The following is a 16101-nucleotide window of genomic DNA, read 5'->3' on the forward strand; positions in this document are numbered from 1 at the left end:
ACCCGGGTCTCTTGCATTGCAAGCAGATTCTTTATCATCTGAGACATCAGGGAACCACAGCAGTATAGAATTGGTATAAAAACAGTTCCATAGACCAATGGAACAGAATAGGGAGCCCAGAAACAAATTCATGCATATATGATTAGTTAATTTATGGCAAAGAAACTAAAAATATACAAAGGAGAAAGAGCAGTCTCTTCAATAAATGGTGCTGGAAAAACTAAACAACTACATATAAAAAACTGAAATTAGAACATTTTCTCACACCATATAGAAAAATAAAATGGGTTAAAGACTTGAATGTAAGACGTGAAACCATTAAACTAAAGGGAAACACTGGCAGTAAGCTCTTTGATGTCAGTCTTAGTGATGAATTTTTGGGGGTTTGACTCCAAAAGCAAAAATCAACAAATGAGACTACATCAAACTAAAAGTATGGGACAGGGAACCATCTATAATGAAAAGGCAATCTACTGAATGGGAGAAAATATTTGCAAATCACATATCTGATAAGGGGTTAACGATCAAAATATATAAAGAACTCATAAACTGAATGGGCTTCCCAGGTGGCACTAGTGGTAAAAAATCTGCCTCCCATTGCAGGAGACATAAGAACCATGGGTTCTACCCTTGGGTCAGGAAGAGCCCCTGGAGGAGGACATGGCAACCCACCCCAGTATTCTTGCCTGGAAAATCCCATGGACAGAGGAGCCCAGAGGGCTATAGTCAAGGGTTGCAAAGAGTTGGACATGACTGAAGTGACTTAGCACGCACCCATAAACTGAATAGTAAAAAAAAACAATCCAATCAAAAAATGAGCAGAGGGAACTTCTCTGGTAGTCAGTAGTTAAGAATCTGCCTGCCAATGCAGGGGATATGGGGTCAATCCCTGTTCCAGGAAAATTTCGCATGCCCTGGGCAACTGAGCCCCATGCCACAACTCCTGAAGTCTTCATGTTCTAGAGCCTGTACTCCTTAATGAGAGAAGCCACCACAGTGAGAAGCCCATACACCTCGACTAGAGATTAGCCCCTGCTTTCCACAACTGGAGAAAGCCCATGCACAGCAACAAAGACCCAATGCAGCCAAAATAAGTAAATAAATAAATAATGAAATTTTAAAAATGAGAAGATCTGAACAGACATTTTCCAAAGAAGATATAATGAAAATGAGTTAGTTGCTCAGTCGTATCTGACTTTTTGTGACCCCCATGGACTGTAACCCACCAGGCTCCTCTGTCCATGGAATTCTCTAGGCAAGAATACTGGAGTGAGTAGCCACTTCCTCCTCCAGGGGACCTTTCTGACACAGGGATCAAACCCGAGTGTCCTGCATTGCAGGCTGATTCTTTACCATTTGAGCCACCATATACTGATGGCCAGTGGGTACATGAACAGGTGCTTAATGTCACTAAGCATCAGGGAAATACAAACAAAAACCTCAGTGAGATACTACTGTAAATAATCTAGAGATGATATAAAGTATACAAAGAATGTTGATATGTATGTTATATGCAAATACCAAGGCATTTTATATATAGAACATGAACATCTGTGGATTTTAGTAATTTTAGTAATCACAGGAATTCCTGGAACCAACCCCTTCACAGCCAACCAAGGGGCAACTGTATTGGGGAAGCAATAAAAGGAGCCTGATGCATTTGATAGCATATGATTTTGGGTAGGTTGTTCTGAGAAATAGGAGGGAAGAAAGACAATTGGTGGGGTGGAATACATACTAATTTGCTTCTCTTCCTACCTTCTTTCTTTTTCCCTTTGCTTCTTCCTCCCTCCCCTTTTCAACCAGCAGATATGTATTGAGAGCATATGGTGTTTCGAATACACTTGCCAGTTTTTGTAATTTCAACTGATGTGGAGATACAGGGAGAGAAAAGGGCAGAGAAGGAAACTATAATTTCCATGGAAAACCCAAGTGTTTGACTGGTGGCAGTGGGAGTGACCTCAAAATAAGTCAGACTCAACTCAACATTTCACCAGGGAAAGTGGTGATAATAATAAGTATTTCTAAGAAATTTGTGAGGAATTTCTAGTGGAAATTTGATAGAAATAATGTAGTTCTGTCACATTATATCTGACTCAGGAGGTGTTAAAAGGATAAGTGAAATTTACATTTGTGAACATAATTTAATTTCTTTGGAGAAAAGATATTTCACAGAGTTTTATATTGATGGTTTCCAAGAATTCGGCCTTAGCTTGAGTGGGAGATAAGTCAGTCAAAGGTAACCTGACGTTAAATCCTTACACCTACCCATTAACTTATATTTAATTATATCCATCTCCAAGGCTTCAAATCATGAAATTGAGATGTTATTCTAGAAAGTAAAGCCAATATTGGTCAGAAATTAACTTGCCTAAACTGTTTTTTCTCCACCATACTGGAAGCAGAGACAATCAAATGAGATCATATAAGGGAGCTTATTCTACAAATATATTTTTGGATTTATTCTGGATAAATAAAAGCTACCTTAATATTCTGTAGTTCTTCTATCTATATTGTTATACTTAACAAAAATAGATATTAAAATATTAACTTTGATCTACTGATAAAGATTTTTAGTAGATTGCACTTATTCAAGAAAGTAGTTTAGATATTGTCTCCCCCCAATTTTGTTGTTTATTTAGATGTTTAGCTCTTGCACTAGGTTTTTATAAGTGACAAACACTGACAAATTATTTGCCAACAGAACTATAACCACAAATTATAAGACAATGTAGATATATGGTCAAACTCACATTAGTACACATCACCATTTGATCAATTATATAATAATTATCAAGTATCCAAGTGAGTATACAACTCAAAAGTCATAAAAATTAGATATCTGTTCAGTTTACTAACAGAAACCCGCTTCTCATTTTGAAAGGGAGGTTGGGAAGAGAAGGAAAAAAGCACACTTCAAGCAAAGATAATAGCTGGTGAACAACTTCTAGTGGGTGTAGAAAAATGACAAGAGCTTCAAAAATGTTATGACTAAGAAATTTTTAGCTACAATAACAAAACATCTTTACCTTTAAAAAATACTTACTAATTAAAGAGCATATTCTTTTTATTCTGCACAAGATAAAGGCAAGATCTTACTGGAAATATTTAATAGCCTTCTCCCATTCCTTTTTAGGCTCTTCCTGTTGTGGCACACAAAAGTGCAAACATTAAATTAATTATACAGCTTTTTTGCTTGGAGGTGTTAAAAGATATACTTCTTTGTATAATGTAGATTTTCAAAATACAGATTTTCCATAACAGCACAAATGAGATTTATGGGACGGTATTCAATAACAGCATATGACTTGTGGGCTTCCCTGGTGGCTCAGTGGTAAAGAATCCACCTGCCAATGCAGGAGACTCAGGTTCCATCCCTGAGTTGGGAAGATCTCCTGGAGAAGAAAATAGCAACCCAGTAGGAGAAGGCAATGGCACCCCACTCCAGTACTCTTGCCTGGAAAATCCCATGGATGGAGGAGCCTGGAAGGCTGTAGTCCATGGGGTCGCTGAGGGTCAAACACGACTGAGCGACTTCACTTTCACTTTTCATTTTCATGCATTGGAGAAGGAAATGGCAACCCACTCCAGTGTTCTTGCCTGAAGAATCCCAGGGACGGCAGAGCCTGGTAGGCTGCCGTCTATGGGGTCGCACAGAGTCGGACACGACTGAAGCGACTTAGCAACAGCAGCAGCAGAGTATTCTTGCCTGGGAAATCCCATGGACAGAGGAGCCTGGTGAGCTATAGTGTATGAGGTTTCAAAGAGTTGGACATGACTTAGTGACTAAACAACAATGACATATGACTTGATAAAAAATTAACAAAAATCAATGGTCATGTAAACCTGATGTATACTTTTATGAATGTTGGCAAATGTAAGTGTACTGTGAGCAAGCAAATAACTGTATAGGCCCTGCTTTCAGTAAGAAATGACTGAAGGAGTAAATCACATAAGATCTAGAATGTTCATAGTTCCTAGGGTTTTAGTTCTATATATAACACTAAAAAATATAAAATGTTACACTGGATATTTTGGTACCTGAACTTTCTAAATTTCTTATGTATTGAAAAGATTCTGCTATGGGAATAGATCAAAGAAGACATAACTCAGTATTGTATGATTTCAGGAACTTGGAGGGGTGATAAATTTGAAATGCTGGGCAGCAAGGGTCTTTTGTTAAGTGTCCAAATAGTTTCATTGTAACCTAACAGCAAGGATATCAAACCAGTTAATCCTAAAGAAAATCAACCATGAATATTCATTGGAAAGACCAATACTGGAACTGAAGCTTCAAGATTTTAGCCACCTGATGCAAAGAGCTCCTCTTTGGAAAAGACCTTAATGCTAGGAAAGATTGAGGGGAAGAGAAGAAGGGGGTGACAGAGGATGAGATGGTTGGATGGCATCACCAGCTCAATGGACATGAGTTTGAGCAAACTCCAGGAGATATAGTGAAGGACAGGGAAGCCTGGCATGCTGCAGTGCATGGGGTTGCAAAAAGTTGGACAGAACTTAGTGACTGAACAACAACAATAGCAACCTAGGCATAGAGGCTCTGTCAAACATATAACCTGGTAAAACTGCTTTTCAGTACTCCTATACATGATACATTAGACTTACTCACTGAACCAACTTCTTGGCTAATGTGTACAACAAATTAGGTCCTGTCTGAAGTTCTACTTCCAAGACAGCATCAGACAACTCAGTTCTGTTGACCACTGAAGTCTTTGCAGCACAGACACGTTTGAGAGTGATGTTCTCTAAATACAGAAGTTGCTTGATGTTACAAGCTCCATGCTGCTTTTGTTTTCTGATCTGCACTGCATCTTCAGGCTTCATTCTACCTTCTTGCTAGGGCAGCAAACAGTGGAGCTCTTCCAAGACTTGCCACACAGTGAGCATCTGTACAATAACCATGTTCTTCATAAAACTTGATTTTCCCAAGACTTAACTGGTCATCAGCAATATGATTTGGATGGTACATTTTCATCAAAAGGATAGTCGGGAACATGGATACCTTCTTTTCCATAAGAGCAGTGTTGCACATTGCTTCATATACTCTTATTAATACTATTGTGGTAATCCACATTTCTTCAGTTTCTCCATAATTTTGTTCATAATTTTGGTTGGATTGTGTAATAAGAAAAATCATGTGCTTGTATGTGACTTCCATGGGAGTTGGACATTTCATGCAAGACATTAATTTAGTCAAAAAATACTCATTAGGGCTGTGAAAAAATTAAATACAGAAAGGATGTAAAGTAACTTGAATTGGAAAATGCTTTGTGGAATCAATTCAACACTTCTGGGTCCAGGGAACTGCTCTTCCTCAGCTTCTTGATGGAGCGGTAATAAATTTCTATAGCTTTCTTGTCCTCATAAAGGTCATGCTGTACTTGGCAGTAATCTTCACTCACCTTCAGAAACTCCGTAAACGTGTGATGACAGAAAGGAGTACATTTACTCATTGAAAACTGGCCTGGTCATACAGTGGGTACCGTGGTGGCAGCGACGCAGGCAGCTGTGGCTGTGCTGCAGGGTGGAGGCAGTGCAGGTGGTGACAGAGGCAGCGGGCGGATGTTGGATTTGGAGAAAAGTTGAAAGCAGAACGTTCCATTCCCTGAGTATTCGTTGTCAGATTTTATTGTAATTTAAAAAAGATTTTGGGAAGATTTCTGCAGGTTTTTTTTTTTTTTTTAAAGGTGAAAACAGACTTAAAAATTTGTAGCTCAAAATTAATTGATTTGTTTATTTAAAAGTTTAAAAATGTTTGTATTGAATTTTAAAGCATAAATTTCATTGAGCCATGAAAAATGGAAACACTGAAATGAGATTCGTATGAGGGAAGTGTGTGCGTGCCTGCTAAGTCGCTTCAGTTATGTCCGACTCTTTGTGACCCCATGGACTGTAGCCCTACAGGCTTCTCTGTACATGTAATTCTCCAGGCAGGAATACTGGAGTGGGTTGCCATGCCCTTCCTCAGGGGATCTCCTGACCCAGGGATTGAACTCGTGTCTCATACATCTCCTGCATTGGCAGGTGGGTTTTTTACCAATAGTGCCATCTGGAAGCCCATGAGGAATGTGATGTCTCTTTAATATTTGTTGATGTGAGCATATAAATTATTAGAGGTTTTGGCTTTGCTCACTATAAGGCAACATATTCCATTCTGCCAAAGAATGTAGTAGAGGGTGGAACATATGTGGGCTCTGAAATTAAATCTTGTATCTTCTGCTTATCAGTTATGCAGCTTTGGGCAAGTGATCTGCCCTCACTGAATTTCCTTACCTTTAGAATGAAGACAAAAATAGTCTTCACAAGATTGTAGTGACACAGTGAGAATTAAGTATCTGAAAAGACTGCAGCACAGTGCCTACCACACTGTAAGCTCAGCAGATACTTGTTTCCATCGTCCTGTTACTTTACCTTGTTTCCGTTTTCCCATAACTTCTGATCTGATTTCTCCATAATCTTATTCCAATATGGAATCCAAATTTGACAGTTTGGGTAAAATAGTGTTTGTATATTTTAATATGGAATGGTTAAATCATGTCAGTTAACATCATTCAATTCACTTCAGTTCAGTCGCTCAGTTGTGTCCAACTCTCCACAACCCCATGAAATGCAGCACGCCAGGCCTCCCTGTCCAACATCAACTCCTGGAGTTCATCCAAACTCACGTCCGTAGAGTCGGTGATGACATCCACACATCTCATCCTCTGTCGTCCCCTTCTCCTCCTGCCCCCAATCCTTCCCAGCATGAGTCTTTTCCAATGAGTCAACTCTTCACATGAGGTGGCCAAAGTATTGGAGTTTTAGCTTCAACATTAGTCCTTCCAATGAACACCCAGGACTGATCTCCTTTAGGATGGACCTTGCAGTCCAAGTGCTTTAAAATTGTTGAATTATTTTTAATTGATATTTACTATTACCTTCTAGTTAATTAGCCTTTCATTTTGTTTGCCATAATGTCCATTTTATATTTTTCCTCTTTAATTTTTGTCCTAGTTGACTTTTTATGATCAAAGTGAAGAATAGAAATGGTGGTAACTCTTAACCATCAGTGTAGTGTGTCTATATTTTATCCTTTGTAAAAAATATTTTAAAAAAACTGATAAAACTGATAACTTCAGAAGAGACATAGCATCCAAGTCTTCTTAATGAATAACTAAACTTATTTGTAAGACTATCTTTCTTAGTGCCCAGAGAAAATATGAGGATTTTTTAATTTACTTGCTATTTGCGAAGAGATATGTACCAGAGAAGGCTTATTAATGATGTTTGCAAATATTTTTCTGGCAAAATGTGCAATCTAGGCATTGTGGTTAAGTCCTAGGAAACTGTTTATACATATAAGTTACATATAGACTTTTACAGAAAGGAAAGCAACACTTATGAGCAGAAACTGTTTATACATATAAGTTACATAGAGACTTTTACAGAAAGGAAAGCAACACTTATGAGCAGAAACTCAGAGACTTAAGAGAGCATTGAAGATCTCCTGTGATCCTCAAATCTCCAGCTGCTGTAATTTTGGCTACTGTCTAGAATTGTTTAAAAACACTTTTTATCAATATGGTAATCTATTTAAATATCATTTAGTGAAAAAATGTTATTATGGTAGTACCAGCCTGTTATAAATGAAAAGGTATACTTTTTGAAGCTTTGTACTCTAATTGTCCAGAGCAGTGAAAATTTTTTATCTATGTAAAATTTATTTTTGTACCCATTGGTTACTGCTTCCTGTCTGGGCCAGGGATGAATTTCAGAGGGGAGGGTAAAGAATGACTGATGCAGGGCTTACCTGTTCCTTCAGTGTTGTTGTTTAGTCAGAGTTGTGTCCGACTCTTGTGACCCCCTGGACTGCATCCTGCCAGGCTCCTCTGTCCATGGGATTTCCCAGGCAAGAATACTGGAGTAGTTGCCATTTCCTTCTCCACGGAATCTTCCTGACCCAGGGATCAAACCCACATCTCCTGCATTGGGATGCAGATTCTTTACCACGAAGCCACTAGAGAAGCCCTCCTTTAATGTTAGGCAAATGTAATAATGGGAAAGTATTTGTTTTGAATTGTTTTCCTCTCACACATTTCCAGAATTGGGTTTCATGTCTTGTTTTTGGAGAGGTTTTAAAATTTTATTTTTGTATTGATCTTTAAAATCTGTTTCAGCATAATCATGATTCTGTTAGATCAGACAACAAATAGTGGCAAGGGAAGAAAATACTATCAGTTTATTTATTTATTAACCTATAAAGGAAAGAAGTTATGCTTTATTATTATATATATTTAAAGTAGTGAATACATATGACTAACAGATTAGTAGATACATATATGGGTGTGTCCTCTAATTTCTTTTTTTAACTGACAAGAGGAAATGTATGATTTAAACAGTATGAAAACTACGTATATAAGTAAGCACTGTATTTGTTTCAAACCCAGTTTGAACTTTATGCAATTTCAGTGCTTATCTTTTCTTTTGGTTTTGTATTGAGAGAAGGCCATATTACCCTATGCTTGTGTGATGTAGGTTCTGCAGGACCTTAATAAAGTGAGAGAATTGAGTCATAACACATGGTAGTATAGGATTTCCAGAGTGTAAAAATATCATATTCTTCTATCAATTGGACATATTTCGGGGATTTTCATCTTAATTTTAATAAGGTAACAAAGCAACTTGCTATCGATATTTATAAGAATGTAGTAGCATGTCTTCAATGTAGATTTTTTTTTTTTAGTTTCGATTCTAGCAGTGATTGTTTAACACATTCACAGTGAAGACTTAAATAACTGCTGTGATGCTAGCCTGATATTCAGTGAAAAAGACACTTTAAAGAGACAACAAGTTAGATCTTATGATAACTGTTGTTCAAAGACTGTTTGTTGGCAAAGACTTAGTTAAATATCAGATCTGATTATTCTGAACAGTAAACAGAGCCTAGAAGTTATGAATTGCATTTTGTGCAAATACTTTTGTGAGCAGATGTATTCTGTATCATCAAGTTATATTGTAGTGTGGAATGTCAAAATACAGGAAAAAATTAAATGTAGAACCAGGCCTGAAGTTATCTCTTTCTCCTGTTAAATATATGAGCAGTCATTTGAAGTGAAGTGAGGTTGCTTAGTCGTGTCTTAACTCTGCAACCCCATGGACTGTAGCTTGCCAGGCTCCTCTGTCCATGGGATTTTCCAGGCAAGAATACTTGAGTGGGTTGCCATTTCCTTCTCCAGGGGATCTTCTTGACCCAAGGATTGAACCTGGGTCTCCTGCACTGCAGGCAGACTCTTTACCGAGCCACCAGGGAAGCCAGCAGTCATTTAGTTTTAGTAAAATAGTATCATCCTTCAAATAGAGTTAGTGTTCTTAGAGTATTAGTTTGATAGATTTGTTAGAATCTAATTTATAATTTTGTGTTTAGTTGTAGTTTTATAAACCTAAGAAAGCATATTAAAAAGCAGAGAATGTCACCTTGCTGACAAAGGTCCATATAGTTAAAGCTTTGGTTTTTCCAGTAGTCATGTATGGATGTGAACCTTAAAGAAGGCTGAGTGCTGAAGAATTGATGCTTTTGAACTGTGATGCTGAAGAAGACTCTTGAGAGTCCCTTGGACTACAAGGAGATCAGAACAGTCAATCATAAAGGAAATCAGCCCTGAATATAATGAATATTGGAAGGATTGATGCTGAAGCTGAAGCTCCACTACTTTGGCCACCTGATGCGAAGAGCTGACTCATTGGAAAAGACCCTGATGCTGGGAAAGATTGAAGACAAAAGGAGAAGAGGGCGGCAGAGGATGAGATGGTTGGATGGTATCACTGACTCAATGGACATGAATTTGAGCAAACTTTGGGAGATAGTGAAGGACAGGGAAGCCTGGTGTGTTGGAGTCCATGAGGTTGCAAAGGCATGACTTAGTGACTGACAATAACAAGAGCAAATAATTTTATAAGAAATATAAACCTAAGGAGTTTAGTTTCATTATATATATTTAAGTATCATATATATAAATGGAGGCTTCCCAGGTGGTGCTAGTGGTAAAGAACTTGCCTGCCAGTGTAGGAGACATGAGAGATGAGGGTTCTGTCCCTGAGTTGGGAAGATCCCCTGGAGAAGAAAATGGCAACCCACTCCACTATTCTTGCCTGGAGAACTCACAGAGAGTCAGATACAACTGAATGACTAACACTTCACTTTCATATATAAATGATTTGACACTTGGACCAAGTCAGATTTTTTTTCCTCCAGACAAGAGTTCTGAACATTTAACTTTTAGAAACAATGCATTAGAATATATGGTTGAATTTGTAAACTTTTGAAATTCAGTCTATTTTCTGTCTGGTTTTTCATATATTATCTCCAGATACCATGATTTTTTATGATATATTGATTATGTTAGCCAAAGGTTATAGTACTTACATTGAAGCTCAAAATTATCTATCAGAAAAGTGTTGATTGAATTTATAATTTTATGCTACAGTGACTACTTCTTTATGAAATTGACATTTAATTTCAAGGGATGAAATTACCCTTCAACTGAAAACATGGCCTAAAGGGATAATATTATTTTTATATTGAGATTTATAGGTCAGTTCATTTTTGTTTAATAGTGGTTTTATAACAAAAAAGGTATGATTGCTAATAACTTAATATAAATCATTTTAAGTTATTAAAATGAAAAGATATATTTTCCATTTTAAGAGCAATAACTTTAACCATTTTGTGAGAATGAATCAGTAACAGCTGAAGATCTGATCTTTGAATGTGGTAGGGTTGGAACCCTTTCAAAATAGAAAAGCCAGTTTTTAAGAAAAATCACAATGTTTCAGTTCTGAACTTTAATGTATTTGGAACATATGCAGAAGAACATTTTCTTCTTGCTGTCTCCTGCCAGACTAATTATGTATGCCACATGAATTTTTCCGTTATGTTTGGGAAGCTCAAGTATATGGTAGAATAAAGAATTGCCTGATTCATCTTCACTCGTTTTAATGGTAAGATCAAGATGAGAAGCATTTAAGAGAGACGTAATTTTCTCTCAAAGAAAATGTACACAAAAAATGAAAATGTTTCATTGACTCAGTGAGTGTTTCTTGAATGTCTGCTACATGCCAGGCTCTATTCCTAAGCCTGAGTGGTACAGCACTGGAGGACAGAAAAAGCCGCTGCCCTCAGAGAAGTGCTCGTATTCTAATAGGGGTGGTGATGGGAAATGATTCCAGAATTGTAAATGACCTGTATGAAAGAAAACATGTAGGGAGAACAGAGTACTTTAGCTGGGATTGGAATGATAGGAAGGTTTGGAAGGAAAGAAGTCTCAATTTGGTCAGTAGCCCCTCAATTGGAAAAGGCTTGGCATATTCCTGAATAGTTTAGGAGCATAGTGAACATGGGTGTTAGGGATGAAATTAGAGACAGAGAGAGAGAGTCAGAGACCACATTACACCTTGCAGACCATGTAAGGAGTTTCTGTTTTCCTCTGATTATAATGAGGAGTCCTTGAAAGATTTTAAGTGAGAAAGTTTAATGATTTGACTTGTTTAAGGAAGGTCTCTCTGGTGGCTCTAAGGAGAACGAACCATAGAAGGATGGGAGTGGAAGCAGGAAGCCAGATGGGAGCTATTCCAGCATCTAGTCCAGCATCATCTAGAGATGATGGTGGCTGATGTCAGGAGGATGGAGTGGAGCCAGTGAAGGATGATCGCACTGGAGATGTGTTCCTGTGGTACAGAGATTGCACTTGCTGGTGGATTCTATGTTTTCATACTCAAGCATTTGAGATTCTGAAAAGTAAAATTTTTGGACTATCACAGTTTAACTCTGTAAGTCTTGAGAGTGTCAGATATTACTAAAATTAAAAGCAGTGTTTGGGGACAGTGTAGCTCTTTCATCTTAGCTTCCTTTTGCTACATTGCATAAAGTACACTGTGTTGGAAAAAAAATTAAGTTAGTAACTCCCAGTTCTATGGATAAGTTCATGCCAGATTGTTCTGATTTCTTTTCTTTAAAACTTACACTACATAGGGACATATTAAAATTTTTTTAAATACAAGCACTTCTAAATATGTACTCAATAATTTTTGGGGTTATTTTTAATAAAGAATGAAAGTAATTGCCACATGATATAAATAAAATATAGGCTTTCCAGGTGGTGCTAGTGATTAAGAACCCTCCTGCCAATACAGGAGACATAAGAGACATGGGTTCCATCCCTGGGTTGCGAAGATCCCCTGGAGGGGAGGGCATGGCAACCCACTCCAGTATTCCTGCCTGGAGAATCCCATGGACAGAGGAACCTGGCGGGCTACAGTCCATAGGGTCGCAAAGAGCTGGACACTACTGAAGTGACTTAGCACATAAATAAAGTATATCTTTTTAACTTTTTGGTTTTATTGAAATGGTATATTTACTAAAATTTTCTTTTCCTAGCCACATTGTTCTGATGCTTGCAGATGATATGGCATGCAACCCTAGAAATCCTAAACCAGCTACAGTGTATAGTCACAAGAATATGGAACTGAATGTGTATGGAGATGATGTAGAAGTGGATTATAGAAGTTATGAGGTAAAATGTTTAATGTGGCAACATTTTTGAAATGTAGCTTTCACTTTTAAGCTCTAACATAGTGGTAGAATAAAATAATCTTATTCCTTTTCTTTAAACTTTGTACAGTTTTCACTGTAGCCTTGAGAATCTGCAGTTTCTGGAGTTCATATTAAGGACACAATATATGAGTAAAAGTATCACAGCATGAAAATTTCGTATATGTATCTAGGATAGAACAGCTTTATCTTGGCTTCTGTATTATTTTATTGAGGGTTAATGTATTAACTTCCTTTTATAGTAAGTGTATTCTTTGTTTTTCATATTTGACCTAAAATTTCAAATTTTGTATTTTCAGTAAATATATTAATTATGAAAATATTAAAATGACTGATACTACTTAAAGGTAACCACTTTTAATATGCCTCCAGTGTTTTCATGCACATATGATTAACAATAAATAAAATAATGATGCTGTGCTATATTTTCTGCCTTTGAAACTTTATTTTAAATTTAATAGATTGTATGTTTAACATTTCAAGTCTTTCTTGATGAAGTCTTCCTCAGTAATCCTTCCCCTTTTACTAAGCCTACCAAAAGTAAGACACAGTTTCCCATGTTCCCAGACCTGTTTTGAAGAAATTAATGTCTTTTCCCAGGCTGTAAGTTCCTTAAGGACATGTATCTTCTGTATCTTATACCTAGTGAGTTCTTACAGCCCTCTGAAGGCACTCAGAAATGTTTGTTCATCACCGTGCACCAGCCCCAAGCATGCTGTATCCTGCGTCGGACATAGACTGGCGACCCAGAGAGATGTTATGGGGAGGGAGGTGGGAGGGGGGTTCATGTTTGGGAACGCATGTACACCCGTGGTGGATTCATGTCAATGTATGGCAAAACCAATACAGTATTGTAAAGTAAAATAAAGTAAAAAAAAAAAAAAAAAAAGACACGAACAAAGAAAACTTTGCAAAAAAAAAAAAAAAGAAATGTTTGTTCAACACTTAAATGTTTGTCAGTGTTGGACTTTTTCTTTTTTTTTGTCATTGTAAAATGTAGACCAAGTACTTCCCTTCTTTGTTAGCCAACAGGAAGTCCTGTTAAAAAAACACCCTTTTGGTGTCTTCTGGGAAAATGTAAACCAAACAACTTACACGTACACCCACAGACACACACACATAGACACTTACATACTCACCTAGGGAAGAGTTGAACAAGAAAGCTGGGTTGGTTTTCTGCTTTTTAAATTTAGATCTGTGTAATATAACTTGAAATTAGCATTATACTTCCAAGAACTTAAATATTTTCAAAGCATCCTGGAGATGCAGAAATTCCTGGTTAGAAAATCTGGCTTGCAGTGTTATGAATTTTTTTACGTAATAAAGTTACCTCTAATGAAATTTAAGTAACAAAATACATCAAGGAATTAAAGATGCATAATTTGGCAGTTATTTATGGGTCTGTCCTTATGGTTTTATTTTTTATGATTTATTAAAGACCTGTCTTTTGTTGTTGATCTAGAATTGACTAAGTAGTTATATGTATTAATTGCAGTACTTATAATATTGTTGAATTTGTTTATATTTCTGTATTTTTTATCTTCCCAAATTGCCTGTGAAGACGGGTTAATAATCTGTTTTCAGTTTTTGGCAATACTTTGTATAGCATTTGAACTTTTTGTTTCTAATTAGCTTGTAAACAAGTTTTGTTTATAATTAGTTTTCCCCAAACTAGTTTTTTGTCAGTTTTTAGTATTTTGTAAAGAATGGAAACAAAGTTATTTTGAGGTGTATATTTAAATAAATATATTTCAATTGACTTATATTTCTCTTTTTAAGTTTTATTTTTAACTTATGCTAAGTAATACATAGAGAAAGAAGAAGGAATGTTTTTAAAAGTAGGAAAACAATTGATAGGTTTACTCAAGTTCTATTTCATCTGATTTCTCATTTTTTTCCTCAGGTAACCGTGGAGAATTTTTTACGGGTGTTAACTGGGAGGATTCCATCTAGCACACCTCGGTCAAAACGTCTTCTTTCTGATGATCGGAGCAATATTCTTATTTATATGACAGGTAATTTTCAATTTAGATATTTAATGATAGAATATGCTGATTCTTTTTCAGAAAGGAATTTGCATGGAAAGAAATTATTAAATTATTTAAATTATTTTTGGCTGAAATAGTTTGTTATGAAGTTCTCTTTTCTCATAATGTATAACAACTTGAAGTGATATTTGAAAACAGTGTATTACTTATCAGCTGATGATAAAACAGGGGTAGAATGATTTTTAGATGTCATACAGCAGGAGAGTGACTCTTACTTAGTGGTTTACTTTTCTTTATCATGTTGCATTTATTTATAACTTTAAAAATTCAGTCAATTTATAAACTTTATAAATTAACCCAGCAGAGTTAATGAAGTCAGGAAACTTCATTTTCGTCTACCTGACACGTACAAGAAATTTTCACTCTTCTGTGGCAAATAGGATGAAGTATAGTCTTGTAGCTTGGCTTTATTTGATGTACTACACAAAAGGTTTTATTTATATTTCCTCCCTCATTAGACACAACTCTATAGCAGCGCACTCACCACTCTAGTCAGACACTTATGTGCAGTGCACAACCCATCAGTCATATATGATAGCCCTGAAAATCAGTACCTAAATCTTTAGGTTGTGAGAATGAAGTGAATTAATACACACAATGATTAAGAATATTGTGTGGTGTATAGTAAGCCTCAATAAATAATACCTATTGCCATTTTTTATCATTATATTAGCATAATTACAAGCCTTCCTATTACGTAGGCTGGCAAACTTTTTCTGAGTCTGTTGGTACTCTTTCCGGATAACTGCAGGTATGGGAGAAATTCCAGTGTTAAAGATTGAACTGGCAAACCATGGCCCATGGAGGGGCTACCTGTTTATGAAATAAAGTTTTATTAGAACACGGTTGCATCTATTTGTTTTATGTATTCTTAAAATATATAAATTTGTTTTAAATATTGTCAAAATATATGGCAGAGTCCAGTAGTTGCAGCAGAGACCAAATGGCTCACAAGCCTAAAACATTCACTACTTGGCTGTTTACAGAAAAGTTTAGGTGCTCACTTAGGTGCTGATTTTCAGGGCTAACATATATGACTGATGGGTTGTGCACTGCACATAAGTGTCTGACTAGAGTGGGGAGTGCCCTGCTATAGAATTGTGTCTAATGAGGGAGGAAATATTTTTTAATCCCACAATGGCATATACTAACCACTGTTGAGCTCATAGGACTGCTTATATTCTGAGGGGGCACTGAAATAGATAGATTTTTCTACTTTGATAGGCAGTGGGAAGTACCTTTTAAAATTTGCACAAAGGGCCTATAGTGGCATGCTAATGATGGTCTTACTCATACATTTCTTACTTTACAGCTGAGGAAACTGTGGCATAGAAAGGTTACTTGCCTAAGGTAACACAGTCATTAAGTAGTAAAGCTAACGTTTGTATCCAGGCAGAGAGCATGGCTCTCTCGTACATTTTGAATGTCATGATCTTTTGGTCAGTTCTC

General features: G+C 36.6%; 1 protein-coding gene across 1 annotated transcript in view; it reads left to right on the forward strand.

The window, feature by feature from the left end:
* PIGK (phosphatidylinositol glycan anchor biosynthesis class K) overlaps positions 1 to 16101 on the forward strand; it is a 145887-nt gene that overhangs the window by 21786 nt on the left and 108000 nt on the right. The window contains exons 4-5 of the mRNA XM_052637363.1: positions 12431 to 12566; positions 14508 to 14619. Coding sequence (XP_052493323.1) covers positions 12431 to 12566; positions 14508 to 14619 — 248 coding nt within the window. The remainder of the gene's footprint in view (positions 1 to 12430; positions 12567 to 14507; positions 14620 to 16101) is intronic.

Source organism: Budorcas taxicolor, chromosome 3, assembly GCF_023091745.1.
Source record: "Budorcas taxicolor isolate Tak-1 chromosome 3, Takin1.1, whole genome shotgun sequence".
NCBI classification, from domain to species: Eukaryota; Metazoa; Chordata; class Mammalia; order Artiodactyla; family Bovidae; genus Budorcas; species Budorcas taxicolor.